The 26,852-nt window shown below is 39.7% G+C and overlaps 1 protein-coding gene across 1 annotated transcript; it reads left to right on the top strand.

Annotated features, from left to right (window-relative positions):
* Positions 1 to 721: 721 nt before the first annotated feature.
* Positions 722 to 14,274, top strand: LOC108412358 (G-protein coupled receptor family C group 6 member A-like). Its single transcript, XM_017684345.2, has 6 exons — positions 722 to 908; positions 1,007 to 1,298; positions 3,414 to 4,211; positions 4,823 to 5,029; positions 5,254 to 5,371; positions 12,086 to 14,274. Exons 1-6 carry the CDS (start codon positions 754 to 756, stop codon positions 13,189 to 13,191), a joined length of 2,676 nt encoding a protein of 891 aa, XP_017539834.2. The 5' UTR covers positions 722 to 753; the 3' UTR covers positions 13,192 to 14,274.
* Positions 14,275 to 26,852: the final 12,578 nt, after the last annotated feature.

Raw genomic sequence — 26,852 nt, 5'->3', positions numbered from 1 at the left:
TTTATAAATGTTTTCTTCTTTATATAGTACAGTTCTTGCGTTTATGGATGCAGTGACAAAATGTGTTCACAGACACTGCTATTTTGACTGAACCCATGCAGTGATTTCCTTTACAGAATCATGCGTGTTTTTTTAATGCAGTGCCACCTGAGAACCCAAAGATCATGACCAGCCAATCCTGTTTTTCAGAGATTTTTCCAGATTCTCTGAATCGTTTAATGATATTATGTACATCCCCATTTATAATAAAGTTGTGTCACTGTACAACATGTAAATAAAAACAAAATGCAATCATGTGGAGATCATTTAAACCCCACATTTCACTGAAAATAGTACTAAGATCAGAAATATCAAATGTCAAAATTAAGAAATGTTATTGTTTGGTGAAAAATATTAATATAACAACATGTTCCAAAAAAGTTCGGATGAGGCCAACAAAAAAGGCTTATATATATGATACGTTAAAAATGATAGAAAAGGTTGTTTACCTATCTTTACCAAGAGTGCTAATAATGTTGGAGCTGACTGTATGTCCATAGCATGCAGAGATTTAATCTGCAGCTTTTCATGCCTTGCTTATCAGGCCATCTTCAGATGGTTGGGTTATGGTATTTGCTGTGTGTTTCCTGTTCTCCCACATTCTTTCAAATGTTTTTGTGCCATTTAATTCTTAACTCGATACATGTTCAGCCACATATTCACAGTATGGCTCTCTGTTTGTTTCATCGGTGTCTTTGTGTGTTGTTGGTGGCTATGATGTTGGGGCTGGGGGCCCAATGTGATCATACAGAGCCCCCATGTGGGGCATATACACCTGGGGACATTATCCTTGGGATTTTGGCATCGGTTCATTCCAAAGTAAAAGATCTTCCAGCACGGATTCGTCCAGATCAGTACACCTGCATTGAGTGAGTATATGGGATGAGTGTCCTTTTAAAAATAGTAATAGTTACTGCCTCACACTTTTTTATTACTGTAACCCACTCTCTTTGTTTGTTTTTTTCAGTTTTGATTTAATACCATTTGTACAGTCTTTAGCTGCAATTCACACCATTGAAACTATCAACGACTCTGGATTTCTTCCTGGGATTCGGCTTGGATATCTGATGTGTGATTCTTGTGTATACGCTACCAAAGCCTTGCATTGTGTGGAGCAAATGCTTGCTGTGAATGGATCATTTCCAGTCCTCTCTAACTACTCAGACTTTACATCATCTGTGAAGGCATTCTTGGGAGAAAGATACTCTGAATTGTCTATTCCCGTGGCAAAATTCTTGAGCCTCTATATGATTCCTCAGGTAATACCTTACTGACTTGCAGCCTAAATGGCTACCCTTAGAAAAGCTTGTGCTGTTAAAGGGATATTGCAATAAATTTGTCATGGTTTAAAAGCTCTTTCTTAATGAATTAGTGATTAGCTGATAATGATAATCAGGGTACCCTATTAAAGAATACAAGTTTGTTTCACTACAAGGCAGGCAGTGCATAGGTTCCTCCCAAGAATATTTACAGCTAGATTAATATTTAAGGACTCACTGTAAAACTATAATGCAAACATCAAATGTTTGCATCTTTATATAATGAATGTTAGTGCATTAAACTCGGCTATATAATGATACGAGGGGCCATGCAGAGGCCATGGATCAAGATTTTTAACCTAACTATAGCAGCAAATGAGGAGAACATAATAAACCATATTACATAGTTGCATTGGCATCTATTAAAATATAATAAATAATTCCAGATACAATCAGTCAACCATGTCTTATTAATGTTAATGTACAAAAATTCTTAAAAACAAAAAATGATAACTTCACTGAAAGAGACACAATGAGTTAAACCTGCTACCACAACACATACACTCAATATCACAGGAGGGTTTAAGTTGAAATGGACAGCAAATCCTTCAGTTTGAGTGTTAAGAAGGTTAAACTACTTCAACAAGAGAAAGATGGACAAACACAGAGGATTTTTTTTCCATTAAGACTTTGCATGCTTAAAATTATTACTGCCTAGCCAATGTGGCAAAAGCAGTTAATACAGGACAATATCCATTTCAAGTCAATCAACTCAACTCAACTCAAATTTATATGTAAAGAATTTTAAAAACAACAGAGGCTGCAACAAAGTGCTGAACACTGCAGGTATAACACAGACATATAGAACAGTAAACCAATAAAACCATACCAATAAAATAATATAAGCTATAAACAGTAAGAAAGTAAATATAAATAAAACCACACACAAATAAGATGCAGGAATAAAAATTATGTTAAATGAAAGGCCAAGGAATAAAAGTGGGTTTTGAGGCTGGTTTTAAAAGTGGACAAAGAAGAGGCCTGTATAATAAAAACTGGCAGTTCATTCCATAATTTCGGAGCTGCTATTGAAAAGGCTCGGTCCCCTCTGAGCTTAAGCCTAGACCTCGGTACCTCCAGGAGTAGCTGATCAGCTGACTGGAGGCACCGTGTGGGCACATGCAGATGCAGGGTAAGGCGGGGCAAGTCAATTTAAGGATTTAAAAACAAATAAGAGAATCTTAAAACGAATTCTAAAATGCACAGGCAGCCAATGGAGGGAGGCCAGAATGGGAGTTATGTGCTCCCTCTTGCGTGACCCCGTTAGTAGCCGGGCAGCTGCGTTCTGCACCACCTGGAGACGTTTGAGGGAGGACTGGCTGACTCCAAAATAAAGTGCATTACAGTAATCCAGCCGAGATGTAATGAAGGCATGGATTACTGTTTCAAAGTGCTCATGTGCTAAAATGGACTTCACCTTCGCCACTTGCCTTAGGTGATAAAAGCAGGACTTCACTACTGCGCCAATCTAGTGATCCAGTTTAAAATCGCTGTCCAATACATATTTAGATGTTCAGCAAAGACTAAAATGCCAGCTAAAAGCTTCTAAGCCCGCAGTCGTTTTTCTTCATATAAATGGCACTGAATGCAAATGAAATGACGTCATTTACTATGGTGTCTGTGTTCAGCTGATGCAGCCGTTTTTCACACACAAATCTAAAGCAGAAGTTTATTAGATTCGTTTTTGTGTTTGGAATTGTGTAGGTAGCTTTCAATCTGATTTGTTCAAACCGTGAGAACAGAGAATAGCTGACTTGTCAGAAAATCCCTTCAGCATTAATAATGCTCAAAAACGAATAACAACTAAAGCAAAAAAAAACCACAACAGAACACAAACCGCTTCAAATGTAGTACATAACTCAGAGCTGATTTGAGAAAAAAAACCTTTTTATTGCTTTTGTGCTGGTAGTGCTGCTTACATTTGGATTTCAGCATTTTTGTCTGTATTACACTTTTATTTAGCAGTTTTACAAATGAGTAATAATCGTAAATTACACAAACTTTGACTGTCAGTTAGATACGCTATAATGTACACATTCTCTTTTCTCTTCATAGATCAGCTGCACATCTTCTTCACCAGCACTGAGCGACAAATCACGTTATGCATCCTTTTTCCGTGTCATTCCAAGCGATGTGTACCAGACAAAGGCCCTGGCGAAGCTCATGAAGTACTTTAACTGGGACTGGGTCGGAGTGGTGACCCTTGATGATGACTATGGGAAACCTGCCCTGGAGAAATTTCTGATTGATTCAGGAAAAGAACAAATATGTGTGGAGTTCCAGGAAGTGGTGCCAAACTACTTAGGTTCCACAGATATCGCAAAGCGCATCAAAGAGTTGGCAGATAAAATCCGAAGATCCACCGCCAAAGTTGTGCTGCTCATTCTGAGACCAGAACATGTGGAGATGCTCTTTAAAGAGCTGATTAAGACCAATACTTCTCGAATCTGGATCGCCAGTGATGCCTGGTCTACAGCACGCTTCTTAATGAAGATGAAGGACATAAACAAAGTGGGCGACATCTTTGGCTTTACCTTCCTCACAGGGATGATCCCAGGGTTTGAAGACTATCTCAAGAATCTCAGGTTAGCCCCAGGAGAGAGGAATGATTTCATCAGGGAGTACAAGCAAATAAGGTTCAACTGCAGTCAGCAGTCAGAGCACACGTCCCCTTTGGCCTGCAATGTGACAGACCCGCTGGAGGCCAACGATGACTACCTGCTCAGTGCTGTAGACCTGACAGAGGCCTACAATCAGAGAGTAGCAGTGTACGCTGTAGCTCATGCCATCAGGAACCTTCTTAAATGTAATGACACTGCCTGCTCTGGAGATACCAACTTACTGCCGTGGCAGGTAAAATTTCTATGTTCATTGTAAGGATGTTTAACTAACTCATAATGCACATGGTAATTGTTTATTATATTATTTTATCAGGCTATGTGCTTGGAAGGGTGGTAAATAGCAGCATCTGGAAATATATTATTATTTAAGAGTAGTTTGTTGTACCCACTTCAGGTACACAGCCAGAAAAGGGGTAATTTACAGACATATGTTTGTCCTCCAAGATACAGTGTCATCTAAAATAGCTTGCCTTGCTGGAGGTACAACCACAGTCCATCTTTACCGATGAATGTTGGCTATGGAATTGGAAAGACATTCAGTTTTAGAAGCAAACTTAAAAATATAGTCACACATATGAGGAAATAATTGCCACACATAAAAGTCCAAACATTTACTAAGTATATCTTGTTCCTTTTTTGTTCATATGTAATCGTTAATTATATTTTAACATTAAAAACAATAGTCAGTCTAGGGTTCAAAGTGTTAATAGCTTTTGTTAAAACAGCTTTTCACTGTACAATTGCTATATAAAAGTGAACTAAGAGAAGCAGACTGAAAATGTACCTTTACAACAAACGTGTATTGATGTGAACAGAAATATATTTTTATTTTTGCATTTTCAGCTTGTGAGCATTCTTCGTGAAATTAATTTTACCTTGGACAACAAGACATATTCCTTTGATCAATATGGCGATTTTGAGAATGCTTATGACCTCATTAGCTGGAAAAAGAACGGTGATGAACGAGTGCCAGAGGTGGTGGGACAGTTCCTTATAAAGAATGAAGAAGTTGAGGTCAATGACCACAAAATCCCATGGAACAATAAAACGGTAAGATAAATACTTTCTGTTCCACAGTGTACAATATTAGAGGGCACTACTGTACAGCTGTACATTATGTAGGTCAGTTAAACAGTCAGCTACATGCGTTTATACGCTTTGTCATTTGTGGGTTAGGCACTTGTCCCTTTTTGTCATTCTGTGTATAACTACTGCAAATGCAGATCATCTTATACATCTAACCAAACCAAGAAAACCTCTCTCTTTACATCCAGGTGCCCTTGTCCAGATGTTCAGTGACATGTCTCCCAGGCACAGAGAAGAGCATATCAAATATCTCCTGTTGTTATACCTGTACTAACTGTAGCGAGGGATACTATTCTAATGAGACAGGTGAGTTAAATAGATATATTTGTAAAATGAGTTCCTTGGGGGGAAACTAGTTATTCCTCAAATACAGTTAGGCTCTATCTATATACTTGGTCCTAAATGCTTTTATTAATGTACAGTGAGTCGTGCTGACTATATCTAATAAGCAACACAAGCAGCTGCTTAGGACACTGCAGCCTCGGATGCTTAAGTGAGGAGAAAAAAAAACAACTGATTAATCATGTCGTGTAAGGGGAGCGAGGAGGCGGACGCAAACGCTGAGATAAGCGAGATTTATTAAGTGCAAATCCAGGGTCGTGGTCAAAACAGTCCAGGGTCAATGAGCCAACACGGACAGATCGAGGGTAAGACATGACAAAAACCAGAATAACCAGCCAACAGAGACATCAAACAAAGACCAATACAATGATACAAAGATACAGATACAAAGATACAAAGACTGGCAAACACAAGGGGCAAACACAGGGCTTAACTACACGGAACAATGAGGGACAGGTGAACACAATCAGGGGCGGAGTAACCAAACAGGGGGCAGGACCAAACAAACCAAAACAAAGGAGCACATGGACAGGACTGGGAGGGGCCAACCATGACATATCTCAAAGAGAACATATGCATTTTAAACTGAAAAACAGAAAAGAAAAAGAGATCATGTAAAGGGCCATTTGTTCAGTGAACATCATCTTGTGTCTGCAGGATGTGAGCAGATGTGATGCTCCTAAGCAATTCAAAATTAGCCCTGGTTGTCTATGCCAGCAGACTCAGCTTAATATAAATGCTTCGTCCAGATAAGTTTATTAAAGCTATCAAAATATAATTATCATATTAAAGCTGAACATATTTCCTGATAAGGACATTTAGACTGGCTTCCTACCCGCCACCTTCTTGCTTGAAGTTTCCTGTTTCACCTTAAATGGTGTAGCAGTTATTATAATGCCTGCTGCACCATTTAGGTGGAACTGGAAAATTAGCTGTCAAATAAGCTGATTTCAACTTTGCAGTTTTAATGCTGGTAGCATTTTTGATAGGGTGATTCAGGTCATTAAAATATCCTGCCTATAGTTGTATGTAGAAAACTATAAACTATGTGCTATGGTAGGACATTTTGACAAGGTAGCACAGTTTGTTGCAACCCCAGGAGGGTTCACTGAGGATGCAGGAGCAACTGCTTCACTAACAAACATGCTTCAGAGTTTTGTGATTGTGATTGAGAGGATGTGATTAATCCAGACTTACATACAACCTTTGTTATTAAACAGTAATTAATGTAGATTTAGACACTCAGTGTTTGATTAGTCCAGGTTTAGATACCTAGACTGAATAATTCAGGTTTAGCTACTCAAACTGTGATTAATCCAGCCTTAGATAGTCAGGCTATGTTAATTCCAGGTTTCAATACTCAGACTGTGATTAATCCAGATTTATACACTCAGACTGTGATTAATCCAGATTTATACACTCAGACTGTGATTAATCCAGATTTATACACTCAGGCTATGATTAATCCAGCTTTATACACTCAGGCTATGATTAATCCAGGTTTATACACTCAGGCTATGATTAATCCAGATTTATACACTCAGGCTATGATTAATCCAGGTTTATACACTCAGGCTATGATTAATCCAGGTTTATACACTCAGGCTATGATTAATCCAGATTTATACACTCAGGCTATGATTAATCCAGATTAATACACTCAGGCTATGATTAATCCAGGTTTATACACTCAGGCTATGATTAATCCAGATTTATACACTCAGGCTATGATTAATCCAGGTTTATACACTCAGGCTATGATTAATCCAGATTTATACACTCAGGCTATGATTAATCAAGGTTTATACACTCAGGCTATGATTAATCCAGATTTATACGCTCAGGCTATGATTAATCCAGATTTATACACTCAGGCTATGATTAATCCAGATTTATACACTCAGGCTATGATTAATCCAGGTTTATACACTCAGGCTATGATTAATCCAGATTTATACGCTCAGGCTATGACTAATCCAGATTTATACACTCAGGCTATGATTAATCCAGGTTTATACACTCAGGCTATGATTAATCCGAATGTAAACATTTATTCTGTTATATATGTGTATAATTTTAACAGTTTATTGTTGTCATTTGTTAGTTAGCCTCTAACTTAACAGGACATCACCTAGCAAGATGGGGGAGCCCTCCAACAAATCCCATCAAAAGGTTAGAAGGGGGCCTGATTGTGAGGCTTTCCTTTTTGACTGCCTGACCTGTATTGCCAGTAAGAACAGTTGTGTGCAGAATTTGATCCATCCATTTTAAATAAATAACTGTTGACAATACAAACATTTATTTAGTACTTTCATATTGAATGTAAACTATATTGCCAAAAGTATTCACTCACCCATCCAAATCATTGAGATTTGATGAAGAGTTGAGGCTGTTATAGCTGCAAAGGGTGGGCCGACATCTTGTTAAACCCTGTGGATCAAGAATGGGATTATCACGGCGGGAGGCTGTGACGAGTGGAGGATGTAGACATGCTTCCCCATAGTTCTGAGAGAAAATGGTCTAGAAGTTTATCATTTATAACAGTAACGTCTTTGATTCTCCACTTTTACCAATTATTTGGGACCCCATTTATCACCTGAATCACACTTGTCTACTACGCAAAGTAAATTTGAGGCTCCAAAGTCAGGCAATAAAGCCTCGGCTTCGGTTGAAGCTACGGTGCCGGAAGAGGGAGGGGACACCTCCAAACAAGGCACTATCAATGCTATTCTTCTACAAACTTTGCTGGACTCTGTAAAGGTAGATATCTGTACTAAAATAGACAGTTTGGCCACAAGTCTACGTGCCGAAATGGCTGTGGTTAGACAAGAGCTACTCGCTTCGATTGTTCCTCTACAACAAAGTTCGGTATCTCACGCTGAAACTTTGCAAGAGCTGGAGCGAGCTACTACTGATCATGGTGCTCAGCCAACCGAGCTGCAAACAATGGTGGTCACTCTTTTGACTCAAGTTAAACGTCTTGAAGACAAGTATGAGGACTTGGAGGCTCGGTCTAGGAGGAACAATTTGCGGATCACCACGATCCCAAAGGGCTCTGAGGGTCCACACATTACAGAATTCATGGCTGGGTGGCTGCAGAACCTCCTACAACTTGAAGAAAAACCTGTGCTAGATAGGGCTCATAGAGCTCTGAGAGAGAAGCCCACAGAAGGCCAGCCTCCTCGTCCCTTCATTGTCCGGGTTCGCTTTTTTCATGTTCGCTCAGAGATTTTGCAGCAGGCTGGGAAGACCTCCCCACTTCTCTTTGGAGGTAAACATGTGTTTATCTCACCAGATTACACATCTTCGGTTGCCAAACAGAGGGCTGCATTTGGTGGGGTTAAACGGCAACTATGCTCTGTTCCCAGGGTGAGGTTCAGACTTCACTATCCCGCTACATTGAGGATCTCCCTTCTAGATGGTCACTCCATCAGTTTTAATGATCCACAAAAAGCAGCGAACTTTGCTGAGAAGTTGAACAAAAAATCCTCAGATTAAAATGGAGAGAGTGGACATGAGGAGGTGCTGGTCATTTTCCAGTGGTCCCCTTCACGAGTGGTTACTAGTAACTGTAAGTTGTGGAGACTGTGATATATTATTGCTATTATTAATACTATTTTTATTGATTACAACATTATTAATAGTTGACTTGGCTGTACAGATAGGTTACTGTTGTTGGTGATTTCTTAAAGGCCTTTTTCTCTCACATAGGATTTTGATGAGCTTTTTAGACACTTGTTTTCCAATATTCAAACTTCCTTATTATGGGTGGGGACTTTAATTGCTGGCTTGATCCTGATTTGGACCATTCCTCAAACGGCTCTAGGATTCTATCTAAATCAGCTTGAGTGATTAACACATTTTTGGATTAATTTTTCATTTCAGACACTTGGCGTTCCATAAATCCCAAGACCAAAGCTTACTCGTTTTTCTCTCATATGCACCATATTTATACACAAATTGATTATTTTTTATAGATAATAGTTATATAGTTAGTTAATTACCTGATTTCTTGCACATAAAATACAATTCTCATTTCGGACCATGCTCCTGTTAGTATGGTACTCCACTTGGACGGTGCGAGGGTTGCATGTGCTCCGTGGTGTCTGAACACACGTTTATTGTCCGATGACGTTTTTGTTAAATTTGTTTCTGATCGTATAGATTTTTTTCTTAGCACCAACGCTACTCCTGAGATCTCTGCCTCTACACTTTGGGAAACATTTAAAGTTTACATCAGAGGCCTCATAATCTCATATTCTCATAATGAAAACCGACAAAAAACAGAAAAAATGAATGACTTGATAAATCTTATTGCCAAACTTGATAGAGATTATGCCTCCTCTCCATTTTGGCTCATCAGATCAAACTGTTCTGTCACACCAGATTTCTCAAATTCGATCGGCCAGTGGACTCACAGCTGATCCTCTGCAAATTAATTTAGAATTTAAACAATTTCATAAGACTTTGTACTCCTCTGACATAACAGCAGAAACTCAAGATTTTAATAACTTTTTTGACTCAATTAACTGACCTCAGCTGGACCAGAGTTTGGTTGAATTGCTGGATGAACCCCTCTCCATAGAAAATCTTACTTTCGCTGTTCGATCTATGCAGAGTGGAAGATGTCCAGGCCCAGATGGGTTTTCCATTGAATTTTATTTAAAATTTTTGGACAAATTGTCCCCCATGCTATTAAATATGTTCAATGAATTGCTGGACACAGGCAGACTACCGACCACTCTTAATCAAGCAATCATTTTTGTCATACTTAAAAAAGACAAGGATGCCTCACTCTGCTCATCCTATCGTGCAATTAGTCTATTAAATGCTGATTTTAAAATTCTATCTAAAATTAAGGTTGGAGACGGCACTACCTTCAGTGATATCTCCAGATCAAACTGGATTTATTAGAACAGGCATCTCTTTTTCAACCTGAGGCGTTTGTTTTATGTAATCTATACCCCTTCTAATTCCAATTCCTCAGAAGCAGGAATTTCAATGGACGCTGAAAAGGCTTTCGACAGGGTGGAATAGGATGACCTCTTCTACACGTTGAAAAAATTCAGTTTTGGTAGTGCATTCATTTCATGGGTGCACTTGTTGTATACCTCCCCTATGGCAGCAATTAGGACCAATAACAATCAATCAGATTTTTTTCCTCTATATCGCTCTACTAGACAAGGATGTCCTCTAAGTCCCTTATTGTTTGCTCTGGCCATTGAACCCCTTTCTCTAGCTCTCCGTGAGAATGTTGACATCACAGGCATTACTAGATATAACACGGAACAGAAGGTTATGCTGTACGCTGATGATTTGCTCCTATTTGTTTCTAATCTTCACAGTTCACTCCCTGCTGCTCTTTCCACAATAGACCAGTTCACTGCTATTTCAGGCTATAAATTGAACCTTACGAACAGCGAACTCCGTCCCCTTAATAAGCTGCAGAGGAAGCCAACATTTTACCATTTAAATTGGCTCAACACAGTATTAGGTATCTGGGGGTACAGGTGACTTATAACTTTACAGATCTTTAAAAGGCAAATTTTTTATCCTCTAATGGAACGGCTCAGAAAAGATTTGTCTCGTTGGTCGATCTTAAATATACTTGGTGCTTGGATCAATGTGATTAAGTGTAAATTGCTACCCATGTGAGCAGGGTTGGTGGCTGGTGCACTAGCTTGGGGCTAACGCAACAGAATGTGATTAATTTGTTAGTTTGCAGTGGCATGTCCAGCTTCTGTACACTGATCTTTGTCCAAGGGTAAAAAGTTTAGCACAGTAATTCTTAAGCTGAGATGATTTTCTCATGTTGTTTTGTTTTTTTTTTTCTCTCACACCACACATCCCATTTGATTTAGATTTTGATTGAATATGAAGTACAACCTTTATTTCGTGTGTCTGTGCTGCACATGGCCCAGACTGAACAGATCAGGCTAAACCCTACTGAACGCACTAATAAACAGAAAATAGAAGCTTTAACATGTTAGCATAAACATTGACACAGGGCACATTTTCAGAAACCCCTTATTTTTGCTGTAATGTATTGAATCAAGCAAATTATTACACTCCTAGGCTGTAGGCTGAGTTGTTCTGTTGAAGGGCGCAGGAAAGCCTTTGAAAGAGGTTAAAAATGGTATCGTTAACTCTGACGGAAACACAAAATTAGATATATTTTCAAAAACACTTCAAGACAGAAGACTTCAAAAAGGATTTCAAATTGAACCTTTTGTAATAAACACTATATCCAGACTGAACTTCAACTTTCATTTGCTATGTCAGTGGTTTTTCTACATTTCTGCATTTTGCGAAAGGTACCAGAAGACAAACAATGTATTTGGACCACTTTTTGTTTTTCTTTTTTAATAACTTTTACTTTCACATTGTGCTAACTTTGAAGACTTGAAAGTTTATGAACTTATTTTTATTTAGCACAAAACAGTATTATATAAGAAACAGCACACGTATGTGTTTTGTAACATTTCTTAAGAAAAGGACCTGTTATTTCTGAGATTTTATGTGAGCGTTGGGCCAAAAAGCTTGTCTACCCCTGTGGTACTTTGTCTCACATGTTTTGTAAGAACTGACCTAATATTAAATATTGGGGAAAAACTCAGAAGATTGCATTTCTGTCTATTTTCCCTACATGAACATATATTGCTTTCTTTCTCTCCACAGATCAACTTACCTGTAAAAAATGTCCAGAAGGCTCCTGGTCTCTTCCAGGGTCGAGGGAATGTCAGAAATGGAGTATCTGGTTTTTGGAGTGGTCTGCAGCTTATTCCATTGTAGTGATGATTGGAACAGTAATAGGTGCTCTACTGCTGGTGTTCTCATTCATCTTTTACATCCTACACAGAGAAAAACCCTTCATAAAGGGCATCTTAGTCATTTCATGTCTAATGAAATTTGGCCTGATGGTGAGTTTTGGAGGTGTAATACTTTTCTTAGGCAGCCCAAACATCCATGTTTGCAGAGCACAACAGACCATGTATGGTCTTGGGTTCACTCTCTGTGTGTCCTGCATTCTGGTCAAGGCCCTTCACATATTCTTAGAGTTAATGTCCTCTAATCCTGCAAAGCAGCGTGAACTAAGAAAGTTTGATAAGCCCTTTGTCATCATAGGAATCCTCACTGCTATTCAAGCTCTCATCTGCATCTTCTGGATGGTATTTGATCCTGTTGATGTTGAGGAGAAACAATCAAAAACTCAGTTACTTACCCTGAACCGTCTGTGCACTCAGGGCTTTATGTATGGCTTTGGTGCGATGCATGTCTACATTGCTTTACTAGCTGTGGTGTGTTTTGGATTGGCCTTCAAGGGGAGAGATGATGAGACTGATCCTATAGTCTTCAGCATGCTCATCCATCTGTTTGCCTGGCTTTGCTTTATTCCAATCTTTATCACTCAATATGACTCACGCCCCATCGTCCAGATCTCTGGCATTATGGTCTCCAACTATGGAGTCATCTTCTGCCACTTTGCCCCAAAATGGTTTAAGATCCTCTCAGAAAAGACATTGGAGACAGTAAAAACCCCAGTTGCTCCTCTCACAAATGACTCAGACTCTGGAGTAATTTCTAACTTCACAAGTGACTTAAGAGAGTCAACGCACAGCATTCCACAGAGCCGATTCAGCATTGCAGAGTCAGAACCATCCAACTGGGATATTAGCAGCCTGCATCTGTCTGAAGTCAGTATAGCCTCATTTAGGCGTCGGAGACAAAGAAGTTGGAGATCAAAAAGTCTGAGACCAAGACGCCGGACACTAAGTAATTTATAAGCCTGTTTGGGTTGAATTGGTTTATTCATCTGTACAATCTGTAATTAAATTCTTACATGTCTTACCAGTGATAAACAACAGAACAAGCAAGTTTCTAGTGGGTTGTATTTTCTACAAACCCAGAAGTCTGCATCACCATGGTCATACCAAAACTAAAACTTGTATAAACGATAAAAACTACCAAGACTAATGGTTTAATGACTTTTTTGAAGCATCTGTCATTTTTGCTAGTTAAAAAGTGTTTAATATGGATCCACGCACTAGGAAACTAAGCCGAAGAGTAGTGGTCAAAACCCGTTTTTTTCTGCAGTTTGTGGTGATATCTACATCTACTGCTTGGACACAATTTAAGTTATTAAGCCATCTCAGATGGTGGCTACTTGGGCCTGTGATTTTCTTAGGGAAGAAGGTAGGAAAGCACTGTTCCAGATTTTCCAGGGTGTGTTATAAAACAGTGTTGTGAGAATATCATAAAGAAGTAATGCCACTGTTTTGTTTGTCTTCTTTTTAATCTCTTTAATCTTTAATGTATGTTTAATGTGTGCTCAATAGTGTTTGTCACAGCCAGAAAACATTTCTAAGGCACATATTTTAAAACAAAAATATGATTTGAAAAAAAAAATGTTTGTTTTTTAGAAAGAAATCTGTGTTAAAAATGTATTCTTTATTGTTCTGTAAGTTCTGTATATACAGTTGTGTGTTTTTTATATTTTACAAATACTGGAAATATGTTTGGTTGAGCCAGCATCCCACAGTAAACCCCAAGACTGACAGGGTACTCCTGTTTGTGCCCTTGGGAAAGGCAGCTAACCCCCATCCTACTGGCACCGCTGAGCATAGTTAGGCAGAAAATGGCAAATTTCCATTATAGGATCACCATCAAACCTCTTAGTGCCATAAACCTGTTTGGTGCTTTCTTCTAGAGAAAGAGGGCTACAATCTCTTTTTGACATCATTCATCTCAAATTGTTTTTAATCAGACAAAACTAGCTGCTCTGTGGATATGGAGAGTCACCGTTTGTCAAATCCTGTGTTGTCTTAGTGTTATTATTTATTAAAGAATGATTATGTATAAGTTGTTTACATGTTTTATGTTTGTCTTTCATTTTTTGTTTAATGCAGTCCTGTGTGTTGAGACAAGGATGTGTGATATGGAGTGTGTGGAGTTAAATGAGTGTCATCAGATCCTAAACCTGAATTCACGATCCTGAGCCTGAATTTGTGATGCTGAACTCAAATTCATGATACTTGAAAAAAAAAATTAAAAGCATGTAAAATTTGGCCTAATTAAAAACACAGTGAAATTTTAGAAATTTTTAACAATAATTTAACAATAACATATTGTTCACAGTTAACAATAATTCTAGTAATAAAAATCCAAGCCTGGAAATTCAAGGAAAACTCAGAAAAAGCAGGGAATACTCCGAAAAAACAAATAAGTGGGCAGTCGTGGGCTGGAGGTCAGGGAACTGGCCCTGTGACTGGAAGGTTGCCGGTTCGATCCCCAGCACCGACAGTCCATGACTGAGCAGTCCTTGAGCAAGACACCTAACCCCCAATTGCTCCCTGGGTACTGTGGATAGAGCTGCCCACTGCTCCGGACAAGTGTGCTCGCTGCCCACTAGTGTGTATGTGGTGTTTCACTTCATGGATGGGTTAAATGTGGAGGTGAAATTTCCCTGTTTATGGAAGTTCAGGACTCTTTATCTTATCTGACCAAAGAATATGGTTCCATCCAAAGTTCTGTGTTGTGAACACCAGAAGCTTACATTTGTGGTTAAATAAGCAAAGGCTTTCTTTTGACATGTCCTCCAAATAGTTTCCAGTCTATCATCTTCTGCCAATCTCCAACTGGGATCCTTGGAGATTTGCATGTGAGGAAAATCTAGACATGTGTCTTCTTCCAGGCATGTTCACTGTGACTCCAACTGTTTTAAGCTTAATAATTATTGCTCTAACAATAGATATTGGCATTTTCAGGTGTGCGGCAATTTGTTTTTAAACATAGTCTGATTTAAAAGGGTCAGCACATTTTTATCTTACAACCCCAATTCCAGTGAGGTTGGGACGTTGTGTAAAACATTAATAAAATCAGAATACGATGATTTGCAAATCCTTTTCAACCTATATTCAGTTGAATTCACTACAAAGACGAGATATTTAATGTTCAAACAGATAACCTTTATTGTTTTTTGCAAATATTCACTAATTTTGAATTTGATGTCTGCAACACGTTCCAAAGAAGTTGGGACAGGCATTTTGGATGAACAGTCCTCCTGCTCCTACTCTTAAAGTTGACAAAGAACATTTTGTGTCTATTTAGAAACATCTTTTTTGGGGAACATGCCACCAGACCTCTTACTAATGACTTGGCCCCATAAACGTCCATAAACCTCTAGTGATGCCCCTTACTGTGCCTACCTTTCCTTTTTCTGATGTATTGTTTGTCAGTCTGGCTTGCTCTAGTCCTGTCATACTTATTGCTTCAGCACTCTGTTTGATGAGCTTGAAATGATTAATTTCCATTTCCATTTTCCAAACCGCTTCTCCGTCAGGGTTGCGTGAAATTATTAATATGAATATTAAACTTTGGCTGCATCTCTAATGTTATAAAATGAATTTAAAACACTAGACTGATTGCTCAGTGCTGCTGTTCTCTGCCCTGTTTTCAGTTTACATCAGCACCAGTGAATCTGTCTAACTGTAAAACACTCAGTGATGTTAACCCTCACAAGATGTAAGTTTAACTAATTTTACTACGCAACACTCATTAATGGAAGCCATAGTGGTTGGTAGTAATTGATTACAGTCTTATTCATGGCAACAAAATATGTCACTGTGCAAAAACAGCTGTACAAAACTACAGTTTAGCCGTTTTTGGAAAAAACCTGACATCTAGTGTGCACTACTGTTTAAGGCCTTATCCTACAGTCTGTATGATATGGTAGATCACTGCTGATATTTAGCTGTGACTGAACCGTAAAGTGTCGTATCATTATTCAGTTAATAATGCTAAACTCGAAATCACACTAAAAACAAACTGATACTTTCAAGAACACCTTACCTTATACAGGCAGCAGTGTCAGCATGTGACAAAGTTTGGCATGGTGACAGGCTTTTCTTAACTTACATGTACATATCTGACCTTTCCTGTGAATACAAAACATGTTTTTGGCAAATGTTTGTAGTGATAATCTGTCATTCGAGTGCATCGCAATCAAATTTTTCAAGACATCTCACAATAAAAACCATTACTTATTGTAATATTAAATAAAATTTAAGATGATTTCACTTGCCAGGCTATTTTGAGTCTATAAACGCTTCTCATTCAGTCTTAATCACTAACATAAGTGTTTTTTAGACTTTGCTTTCCTGTTCTGATCTTCCACTTGTTATGCTTTCACTCTCCCAGAACATGACCTTTTGTAATACTGAATTAAGCTCAGCCACATATTTCCATTACTTCACTTCAGTTTCAGACAATGAGTTCTCAAAATAAAGTGTCTTTTGTGCTGTGGGTGGCTGTAATATTGGGGCTGCAGTTCCATATATAGTTGCCATATATACAGAGTCCATATATGGGGCACATGCACCTGGAGACATGGTCGTTGGGATTCTGAGTTCAGTTCACAATGACATAAAAGATCTTCCACCTTGGATCTTTCCAGATACATCTGCCTGTATGAAGTGAGTATACAGCAGAGCTTTGACTCCTTTTCACTGTATTAAATTGGTAAGAAAACACCTTAATTTATAACAATGCTGGTTTACAGTTCCTCACATTTTCAACATTCCAACCAGTTCTTTCTCTCTCTAGTCAAGCTTTGATCTAATAAGATGTACAGTATTTAGTTGCAATCCATGCAGCCAAAGTGATCAGTGACTCTGGATTTCTTCCTGGGTTTCAGCATGGATATCTGATGTCTGGAGCACTGGCTTACTATTAACAGGTCACTTACAGCCCACTCTAACTTTTCAGAATTCAATCCAACTGTGAAGGCATTTTTGGGAGAAAGTCACGCTGAATCATCTATTTCTGTTGCCAGCCTGCTCAGCCTACACCTCATTCCCAGGAAATACTGAGTAAGATTCTGGGTTTTTACAGGACTACTGCAATATAGTATTGGACCCCCTTTTGCCTTCAGAACTGCCTTAATTCTTTGTAGCATATTTTCAATAAGGTGTTGGAAACATTCCTCAGAGATTTTGGTTGGTTATTTGAGTTGCTGTTGCCTTTCTATTGTCAGGGTTTTTGAAGAAATATGTCCATAAATCACCATTTGATAAAAGTTTTGTAATAACTATCAACTTGGAAATCTTTAAAAAACAGAGTTATAAGCCTTAAACTGAGACAAACTCAGCACTTAGAGGAAGAGCAGGCCTAATGCTCCATATATAGAGATTACACTCCAGAAGCAGGTACTGCAGGGCATGAATGATAGTAGGGGCACCTGGCCTAAGAAAACCTGAGAAACGCTGCACCTTCAAACCGAACCTGCGGCTGAAGTTTGGTTTTTTCATCTGACTTTGACTTTTTGTAAGATTGATTCTTCACCTTTCTTTAACTTTTGCAAGAATACTTTTTCAATTCTTTTAATTTGTTACTCATTTTTATATTAGAGAACAGACTAAATTAAAACTAAAACTTTGATTTAACTTTAATTAATTAGTTAAGTTTTTTGACATCTTCTGGGACTAGTGGGCTGAGGATGGGGAGCTCTGGGTCCCGACACTATTATCTCAAACTAGTCTGCCCATTCTCCTCTGACCTCTCACATCAACAAGGCATTTTCGTCCACACAACTGACCGCTCACTGGTTTTTCGGACCGTTCTCTGTAAACCCTAGAGATGGTTGTGCGTGAAAATCCCAGCAGATCAGCAGTTTCTGAAATACTCAGACCAGCCCGTCTGGCACCAACAACCAGGCCACGTTCAAAGTCCCTTAAATCCCCTTTCTTCCCTGTTCTGATGCTCGGTCTGCACTTCATCAGGTTGTCTTGACCACTTCTACATGCCTCAATGCATCGAGTTGCGGCCGTGTGATTGGCTGATTATCTATTTGTATTAACAAGCAATTGTACCTAATAAAGTGGCAAGTGAGTGTATATATCTATCTGTATATCTATCTATCTATCTATCTATCTATCTATCTTTATATATATATATATATATATATATATATATATATATATATATATATATATAGAGTGTGTGTGTGTGTGTGTGGGGTGTATATATATATATATATATATATATATATATATATATATATATATATATATATATATATATATCATGAGACTCATGAGAAATTACAATTATCATTTAGGCTAGTTTTTGCATATCGCTGTTGTCGAGACAAAACCTCATATCTACATTTTTTTTTTTCATTTTAACTTGAAATTACCTGTTACCCTTCACATTCTGTGTTAAAAAAGCTTGGTTCCATTGACTTACATTAAAAGTAGAAGAAATTTTTCCTTCTCCTGTAAAGTTGTTATTTTGGAGATACAAGGTTTTGTTCCAACAGATCAAATAATCAAATAATCAAATAATTTTTTATTGTCTTAATTTGCTAGTTGTATATTGTGTTATGACCTGGTCAAGGGTCAGGCCATAACAGAAAGTTAGGGTGAGCTCTCTCCCCAGACCTGCTGCCAGAACAAACTACAGACACTGTTTCAAATGCAAGTCACATTTTTAAGTGGAAAGTTACTGACTGCTCTTTAATTCATAGCGTGAACTCCACTTTCAACAATCACACTGTAATGTCCTGTCCTCCTGCTAGGCCACCTCCAACCACTAGGAGGAGTCAGAGAAATGGGACAAGCTGATTAAGGCTGAGCAGATGGAGCTGTGCATGCTGTACATGAGGACAGCTCTCCCACAGGTCACTGCACAGTCTTGAGTTTATGTTGCCATGTGCAAGTCTCTCTGTGAGGTGTACTAGACAGTGCCAGCTATTTAGATGGTAATGGCTGTGTGTTGAGTTATTTTCAGAGGACAGTAAATCTATACTGCAATACAAGCTGTACACTTTTAATTCTGTGGCTTGATAGTAAGCTAAAACTCATTTGTGAAGTTCAGGTAAAATTTGGGAAAGGGTGATTTTAGGTAGGTTGGCTAAATGAACAAGACAGTGCAGCATGATCTGGGTTCTGTGAACACTTAAAAGTGTTGCCCTTCCAAATAAACTAGTTTTCTACTCCTTTTCTGAAGTGGAGTAATTCAGCCGTACCCATCTAAAAAGCCTGGAAGAGCAAGCTATCACATATACCTGTCGTTTCACAAATTGAAGTAAAGTATCAACTACAACTACAACTCTTTGTCAGTTTTGTCAACCTACACTTGAAAGCCCTTGGTAGAGTCAGGTGGCATCAGGATCGGTGAGGAGATTGAGGCCTTATTGATGCTCTTAAAAGGCTATTTGGCACTCATCAGTCCACATCCACATCACACCTTTTCCTTATCAGAGCATTCAAGCAGGCTGATTTTTCAGTAATCCATGGAATGAAGCACTGAACGAGCCAATGCCTTTTTGTGGGTGAAACCTAGAGGAGCTGAACACATGGTGCTAAAGCCAATGTTCAGATCTCAGAGGGTTGCAGGAGGCATACAGAAGCAACTCATCCACCAAAAATAACAGCTTAGCAGACAGTAGAGACAGCAGATGGCCTGGATGGCAACAGAGGTGAGTATAGTGGAGGTTTGCACTAGAGCTGAAGCTATGCATGAGCTATGGTGGCAGCATGGGTCAGGGTTAGGTTAACTGAAGGGCAGAAACAGCGGTTGTGAGAGCTTTTAAGTCATTATAGTGAATTCTTTGCAGCTTCTAATGAATAATGCATGTAGACTGATTTGGTGCTGTATAGAATTCACATGATGCTGCTCCAATTTGGCTCTGTTATTTAAAAATAGGCTGAACAGAAAATAAAAGAGATGGGAATGGTAGGGGTTATCGTCAAATAACCCATGGGCAGCACAGTGCTCCTAGCAAAGAAAAAAGATGGACATTAATTGGACTAGTACTGACCAGGACAGTGGACATTCTGAAAGCCCTGCTTACCTTTGGGAGAAAGTATTCGGCTAAGAGTGTTAAGATCATTTGTAAACTTGGAAGCAGGTGTTTTAAAGGGACCACAATAATTACATCACCTGCTTTATTACACTTTACTCTTGTACACTGTGCAGGTTACAGTGTTAGTTTCACATTCAATCAGCAGGTGGAGACATTTGCATAAAAAATGCTCTCCAGTAACTCATTTGAGAAATATCATATCTGCACTTTGTAAGTCTTACAGTGTCTTCCCCAGCTTAATGTAATGCTCAGTGTAAATAATTAGTGGTGGTCAGTAACTAAGTAAATATAATTCATTACTGTACTTAAGTAGTTTTTTAGTGTATCTGTACTGAAGTTTCTCCGTTCTGGGCGACTTTTTCCTTTCACTCCGCTACATTTCAGAGTCTAATATCGACTTTTTCCTCCTACATTTTGAGAAATCTGTCGTTCCTTTTGGTTTCTGTGTGTATAAAAACGTAACATGTCAAAACGAAAGAAGCGCAAAGCCAGAGCACCAATCAGGGCCCAGCGGTCACTTTGTTCAGAGCTGGTTTTGACCTGTTGGTCATACCGACCCAGTGCAGCACGCGGTTCAACGTCAGCGCAGCAGCGTAAAACTTTGGGAGAGTCTGTTCAACATAAATGATGAACTAACCTAACTTTGTGTAAATAGAGCTCAATATAGAAATATGTCCACATATGCAGTCGAGACTGACGCGGCTTTTTTCTGAATTTCTACAAACACCATTTCATTTTATAGTAAATTAGTTTGGGCTGGTTTATGTTCATGGGCAGAGACCTACAGACACAATTTAGAAAAGGAAACTTATTTGTGATCCTGTGGTTAAAGCAAGTTTTTATTAAACCTAAACATAACAAAGTTGCAAGTAAATCTTAAACTTTGCTTGTTTGTAATTAGTGATTTCAGAGCCACTTGCTTCTACCTAATAGAAACTGTTTGCTAATTAATGACATTCTATTAAAACATTGGTTTACCAAGATATACTGTATTTTCACCTAAAATTAGTTAATGAAGCAATAGTCTTGTTACGAAAATAGTAATCATACATTAGAGTTATAATTAATCTTTAAGTACTTTTACTTTCGATATTTAAGTACATTTGAAGGCAAATACTTTTACTCAAGTGGAGGTCTAAAGGGAGGAACTTCTACTTTTACTGTAGTAATATTTTACCTTGAGTATTTCTACTTTAACTCAAATACATTTTTGTACATGTTTGTGTACTTCATCCATCACTGTAAATAATGCAGTGTATCAGACTCATTCCAATGATTGGATTACCCTTCAGGTGATTCCTGTTTTGCTCAGCTACATTGTAATTGAGGGTCCCTCTCAATGTATTCTGATTTTAAATGAAGATTAATTGATTGATTGATTGATTGATTGATTACCCAAAGAGAATGTGGAAATATTGATGCAAAAAAGTGAAATTCCTAATAATTATTGTAATGATTATCTCAATACGTACTTTGGCACTAGCCAAAGAAGTGATATCTCAATACGATTTTTTTGTTTGTTTTAATTATTATTTTTTAAATTTTATTCTTCACCAAAAATACTTGATAAAACATCTGATTATCCAGCATTTATGTACATAAGTAAATTTTCTTGCCAAAGATTCTACTGGGATGAACATTATTTCATATCTACTCTCACAATTTATAATGAAAAGACAGCTGCAGCTTCACCAGGGATGGTGCAAGGCCCAGGTACATACATAAGTACAGGTAAGGACGTAAATGACATAAGCACACAGAACAACAGAAAATACAAAATATCAGCATATGTAAAACTTCTTATTGAGAGGGTCATTAAGCTACAGGAATGGGAGTCCCAGGGGCAGGGGCTAGTGTAGGTGAAAGAGTAGTGTTTAGCATATAGCCAGGTTCAGAAGCTGTTTCTGACACTAGTAGTACGGGCTCTGATACTCCTGTATCATCTACCAGAGGGCAGGGGGGAGAACATGCTGTGGTCTTCGGCACACTAAGAACGAGATTGTTAGAGTAAGGTGCTGGATCTCATCCCTGTAGGCCATCTCATTACTGTTAGTGATTGGCAGGCTGTTGTGGGTAAAGAGGGAATGGAGGAGGGGGCACAGAACACAGCCATGGTGGGCACCTTTGCTGAGGGTCAAGTTGGAGGAGTGGTTGCCTAACCAAACAGGCTGAGGTCTGCAGGAGAAGGGTTGATGACCATCATTCTACATCATGGAAAGCAACCTGTAATGTCTGCGTGAACTATATTTTTTGTGAACAATTGTTTTATTTTTTAACATATGTTACCATGCATGTGAGGGCTGGGAGATCAGTGTCAGCCTGATGCCAGAAAATAAGAACCTTGGAATAAAAACAAAAGTAATGTGAAAAAGTACCAAAGCTCCTCTGAGAAAAACAAATTACAAATAGGAGACTGAGTAAGATATATAAGTCCAGTATACAATCTGGTTATTTGGGTTCCTTGAAAATAAACAGATGGTTTCCCAAGTATGGTCTAAGACCTTTAGAACAGACTGAATACACTCCAAGTGGTGTGTAAGAAGCTTTAAGTAAAAAGACACAAATATTGGAAACTGAACAAGACTGTTTATTAGGATTAATCACTTTGAGCATGGGATTTAACTTAGTGCTCATGGACACTGCAAAAGAATGAAGGGCAGATTTGAGCTGTAAATACATAAATATTTGTGGTGCTGGGTGAATTGAAATTGCTCTCTAATATCCTGAAAGGATCTAAATCTGTTTTCATCAAAATTATAAGTGTGGAGGAGCAGAGAATTCTGTCAACATATAATGACTGAAAAAGTGGGGAATGATAATAAACTTGGAAATGAAACTTTGTGTTTACATACTGCCTCTCTTACTTAAGAAGTTGGGAAATTAGTTTTTCCATTTAATGTGCCTTATAAGTAAATGAATCCTATGAATCATAAGCAATTTGGCTAAAAATCATTCCTTTCTCAACAGATGAGCAAACAAACCAAAAGGTAGGATGATGTCATTGAGGGTCTCATTCCTAGGTGTGGTGCTTTTGCATTCCATTGATGCTTTGAATAGCACTCACTGTTTACATGATATTTGAAACTGGTTTCTTGTTATGAATTGTGAAAAGTAAATATAAAACCCAAAAGATATAGATGCTTAAATAGAAGTAAACTAAATACTAAAACAATAAAAATATAATATGGAGTACAAAAATAAAAAGTAAAAGTGACTATGTATTGTAAACAATAAAAAAGAAAAATGGCAACATCCCAATACTTTTGAGCACTGCAGATTTTATAAGCTTTTTTTTATAAGAAATGTTGTAAAGTTTAAAATGTTTTAGAGGTATTTTAAATTGTAGGGGAAAAAAATTAAACAAGATTGTCTTATGTATAAATAAAGTAATGCTTGTGCCGGTGTATATAAACTTGTTTTATTTATACACCACTTTTCACAACCACAAGGTTGCATTACACAACACATACAGTAATTTTCAAAAACAAAGAGTTGTCACTTTATGATAATGCACTAATCATCTAAAGAAACTGATGAGGCAGAGGAAGAAGTGCTGTGTGAAAATGAAAGCCTTCTAAAGAATTTTAAATGAGGAAATAGAAGTGCCCTGTAGGGACTGGGGTGGGGAATTCCAAAGTATGGAGAAAACTGGCCTCTCCTTGGATCACCACCTTACTGTGGTGGAGAGGTTTGCGTGCCTACATGATCCTAGGAGGTATGTTGTCAGGGGCGAAAGCTCCTGGTAGGGTCTCCCAAGGTAAACAGGTCCTAGGTGATGGGCCAGACAAGGTGATCCAAAAACCCCATATGATGAAAAATAACAGGACCCAGTTTAGCTCACCCGGATTAGGGTTACCGGTCACCCTGGTGTCAGGCCTGGGGGAGGGACTCTTCAGTGAGCACCTGGTGGCCGGGCCTTTACCCATGGGTTCAGGGCTCAGCCCGAAAGAGCTACATGGGACCACTCTCCCATGGACCCACCACCTGTGGGAGAGGCGCTTATGGGAGTCCGGTGCAATGTGGATCAGGTGGCGGCCGAAGGCAGGGGCCTTGGCGTTCCGATCCTCGGCTACTGAAACTGGCTCTCGGAACATGGAACGTGACCTCTCTGGCAGGGAAAGAGCCTGAGCTAGTGTATGAGGCTGAGAGATACCAACTAAATATATATTATTCCACACTGTTTTCCAGGGTGAAAGGTGTCGGGTAGGAGTGGGCTTACTCATAGCTCCCTGGCACAGCGCCTGTACATTGGGGTTTTCTCCAATGGATGAGAGGGTTATTTACCTGTGCCTTTGGGTTGGGAAACAGGCTCTGACTGTTGTCTGTGCTTATGCACCGAACGGCAGTTTGGAGTACCCAGCCTTCTTGGAGACCCTGGAGGGGGTACTGGAAAGTGCCCCCTCCGGGGACTCCATTGACTTGCTGGGTGACTTCAATGTTCATGTGGGCAAAAACAATGAGACCTGGAAGGGTGTGATTGGGAGGAACAGCCTCCCCGATCTGAACCCGAGTGGTGTTTTGTTATTGGAGTTCTGTGCTCGCCACAGTCTGTCCATGACAAACATCATGTTTGAACACAAAGGTGTACATAAGTGCACATGGCATCAGGAAAGACTTCGTAGTTGTGTCATCGGATTTGCGACCACGTGTTTTGGATACCCGAGTGAAGAGAGGAGCGGAGCTGTCAACCGTTCACCACCTAGTGGTGAGTTGGATCAGATGGCGGGTGAAAATACCAGACAGACCTGGCAGATCCAAATGAGTTGTGAGGGTTTGTTGGGAACGTCTGGCAGAGGAACCTACCAGAAAGATGTTCAACTCCACATCCAACAAAGCTTCGACCGCATACTGAGGGAGGTCGGTGACATTGAGTCCGAGTGGGCCCTGTTCCGTGCCTCCATTGTCGATGCAGCGGATCGGAGCTGTGGCCACAAGGTCATAGGTGTCTGTCGTGGCGGCAATCCCCGAACCTGCTGGTGGACACCTTGGGTAAAGGAAGCTGTCAAGCTAAGGAAAGAGTCCTATCAGGCCTGGTTGGCTTGTGGGACTCTGGAGGCAAAAGATGGGTACCAAAGGGCCAAGCAGGCCATGGCTTTGGCGGTTGCTGAGGAAAAAACTCGGGTGTGGGAGGAGTTTGGTGAGGCCATGGAGAAAGACTATCGACAAGCACAGAGAAGGTTCTGGCAAACTGTCAGGCGCCTCAGGAGAGGAAAGTGGTTCCTGACCAACACTTTATACAGTGGGGCTGGGGGGCTGCTGACTTCGACTGGTGATGTCATTGGACGGTGGAAGGAATACTTCAAGGATCCTCTCAATCCCACCAATGATCCTTCCCCAGAGTAGGCAGAGCTTGGAGATCCGAGCAAGGGTCCATCCATCACTTGGGCTGAGGTAGCCAAGGTGGTTGGAAAACTCCTTGGTGGCAGAGCACCGGGGTGGATGAGATCCAATTCCTGAGGGCTTTTTAAGAAAGGGGACTGGATGGTGTGTTCCAACTACCGGGGGATCACACTTCTCAGCCTACCCGGTAAGGTCTATGCAGGGGTACTGGAGAAGAGAGTCTGACCAATAGTTGAATCTCAGCTACAAGAGGAACAATGTGGGTTTCACCCAGGTCGTGGAACACTGGACCAGCTTTTTATCCTCACCAGGGTCCTGGAGGGTGCGTGGGAGTTTGCCCAACCAGTCTACATGTGTTTCGTGGATTTGGAGAAGGCATTTGACCGCGTCCCTCGGGGGATCCTGTGGGGAGTGCTCCGGGAGTATGGGGTGAGGGACTTGTTGTTACGGGCCATTCAGTCCCTGTACAAACAGAGCAGGAGCTTGGTTCGTATAGCCGGCAGTAAGTCAGATTGGTTTCCAGTCAGGGTTGGACTCCGCCAGGGCTGTCCGTTGTCACCGATTCTGTTCATAACTTTTATGGACAGAATTTCTCAGAACAGCCAAGTGGTGGATGACATCCAGTACGGTGGGCTCAGGATTTCACATCTGCTTTTTGCAGATGATGTGGTCAGGCCGGGACCTCCAGCTCTCTCTGGACCAGTTTGCAGCGTGAAGCAGCTGGGATGAAAATCAGCACCTCTAAATCTGAGACCATGGTCCTCAGTCGTAAAAGGGTGGAATGCTCTGTCCAGGTTGGGAGTGAATTCTTGTCCCAAGTGGAGGAGTTTAAATATCTTGGGATTTTGTTCACGAGTGAAGGAAGGATGGAGCGAGAGGTTGACAGGCGGATTGGTGCAGTATCTGCAGTAATGTGAACCCTATACCGGTCCATCATGGTGAAGAGAGAGCTGAGCCAGAAGGCGAAGCTGTCAATTTACCAGTCAATCTAAGTTCAGACTCTCACCTGTGGTCACGAGCTTTGGGTAGTGAACAAAAGAACGAGTTCGCAGATACAAGTGGCCAAAATGAGCTTTCTCCGCAGGGTCGCCAGGCTGTACCTTAGAGATAGGGTGAGAAGATCGACGATTTGGGAGAGGCTCAGAGTAGAGCCGCTGCTCCTCCACATTGAGAGAAGCCAGTTGAGGTGGTTCCGGAATCTGGTAAGGATGGCCTCTTGACGCCTCCCTAGGGAGGTGTTCC

This window comes from Pygocentrus nattereri, chromosome 4, assembly GCF_015220715.1.
Source record: "Pygocentrus nattereri isolate fPygNat1 chromosome 4, fPygNat1.pri, whole genome shotgun sequence".
NCBI classification, from domain to species: domain Eukaryota; kingdom Metazoa; phylum Chordata; class Actinopteri; order Characiformes; family Serrasalmidae; genus Pygocentrus; species Pygocentrus nattereri.
This window is presented reverse-complemented; position numbering and strand designations above follow the sequence as displayed.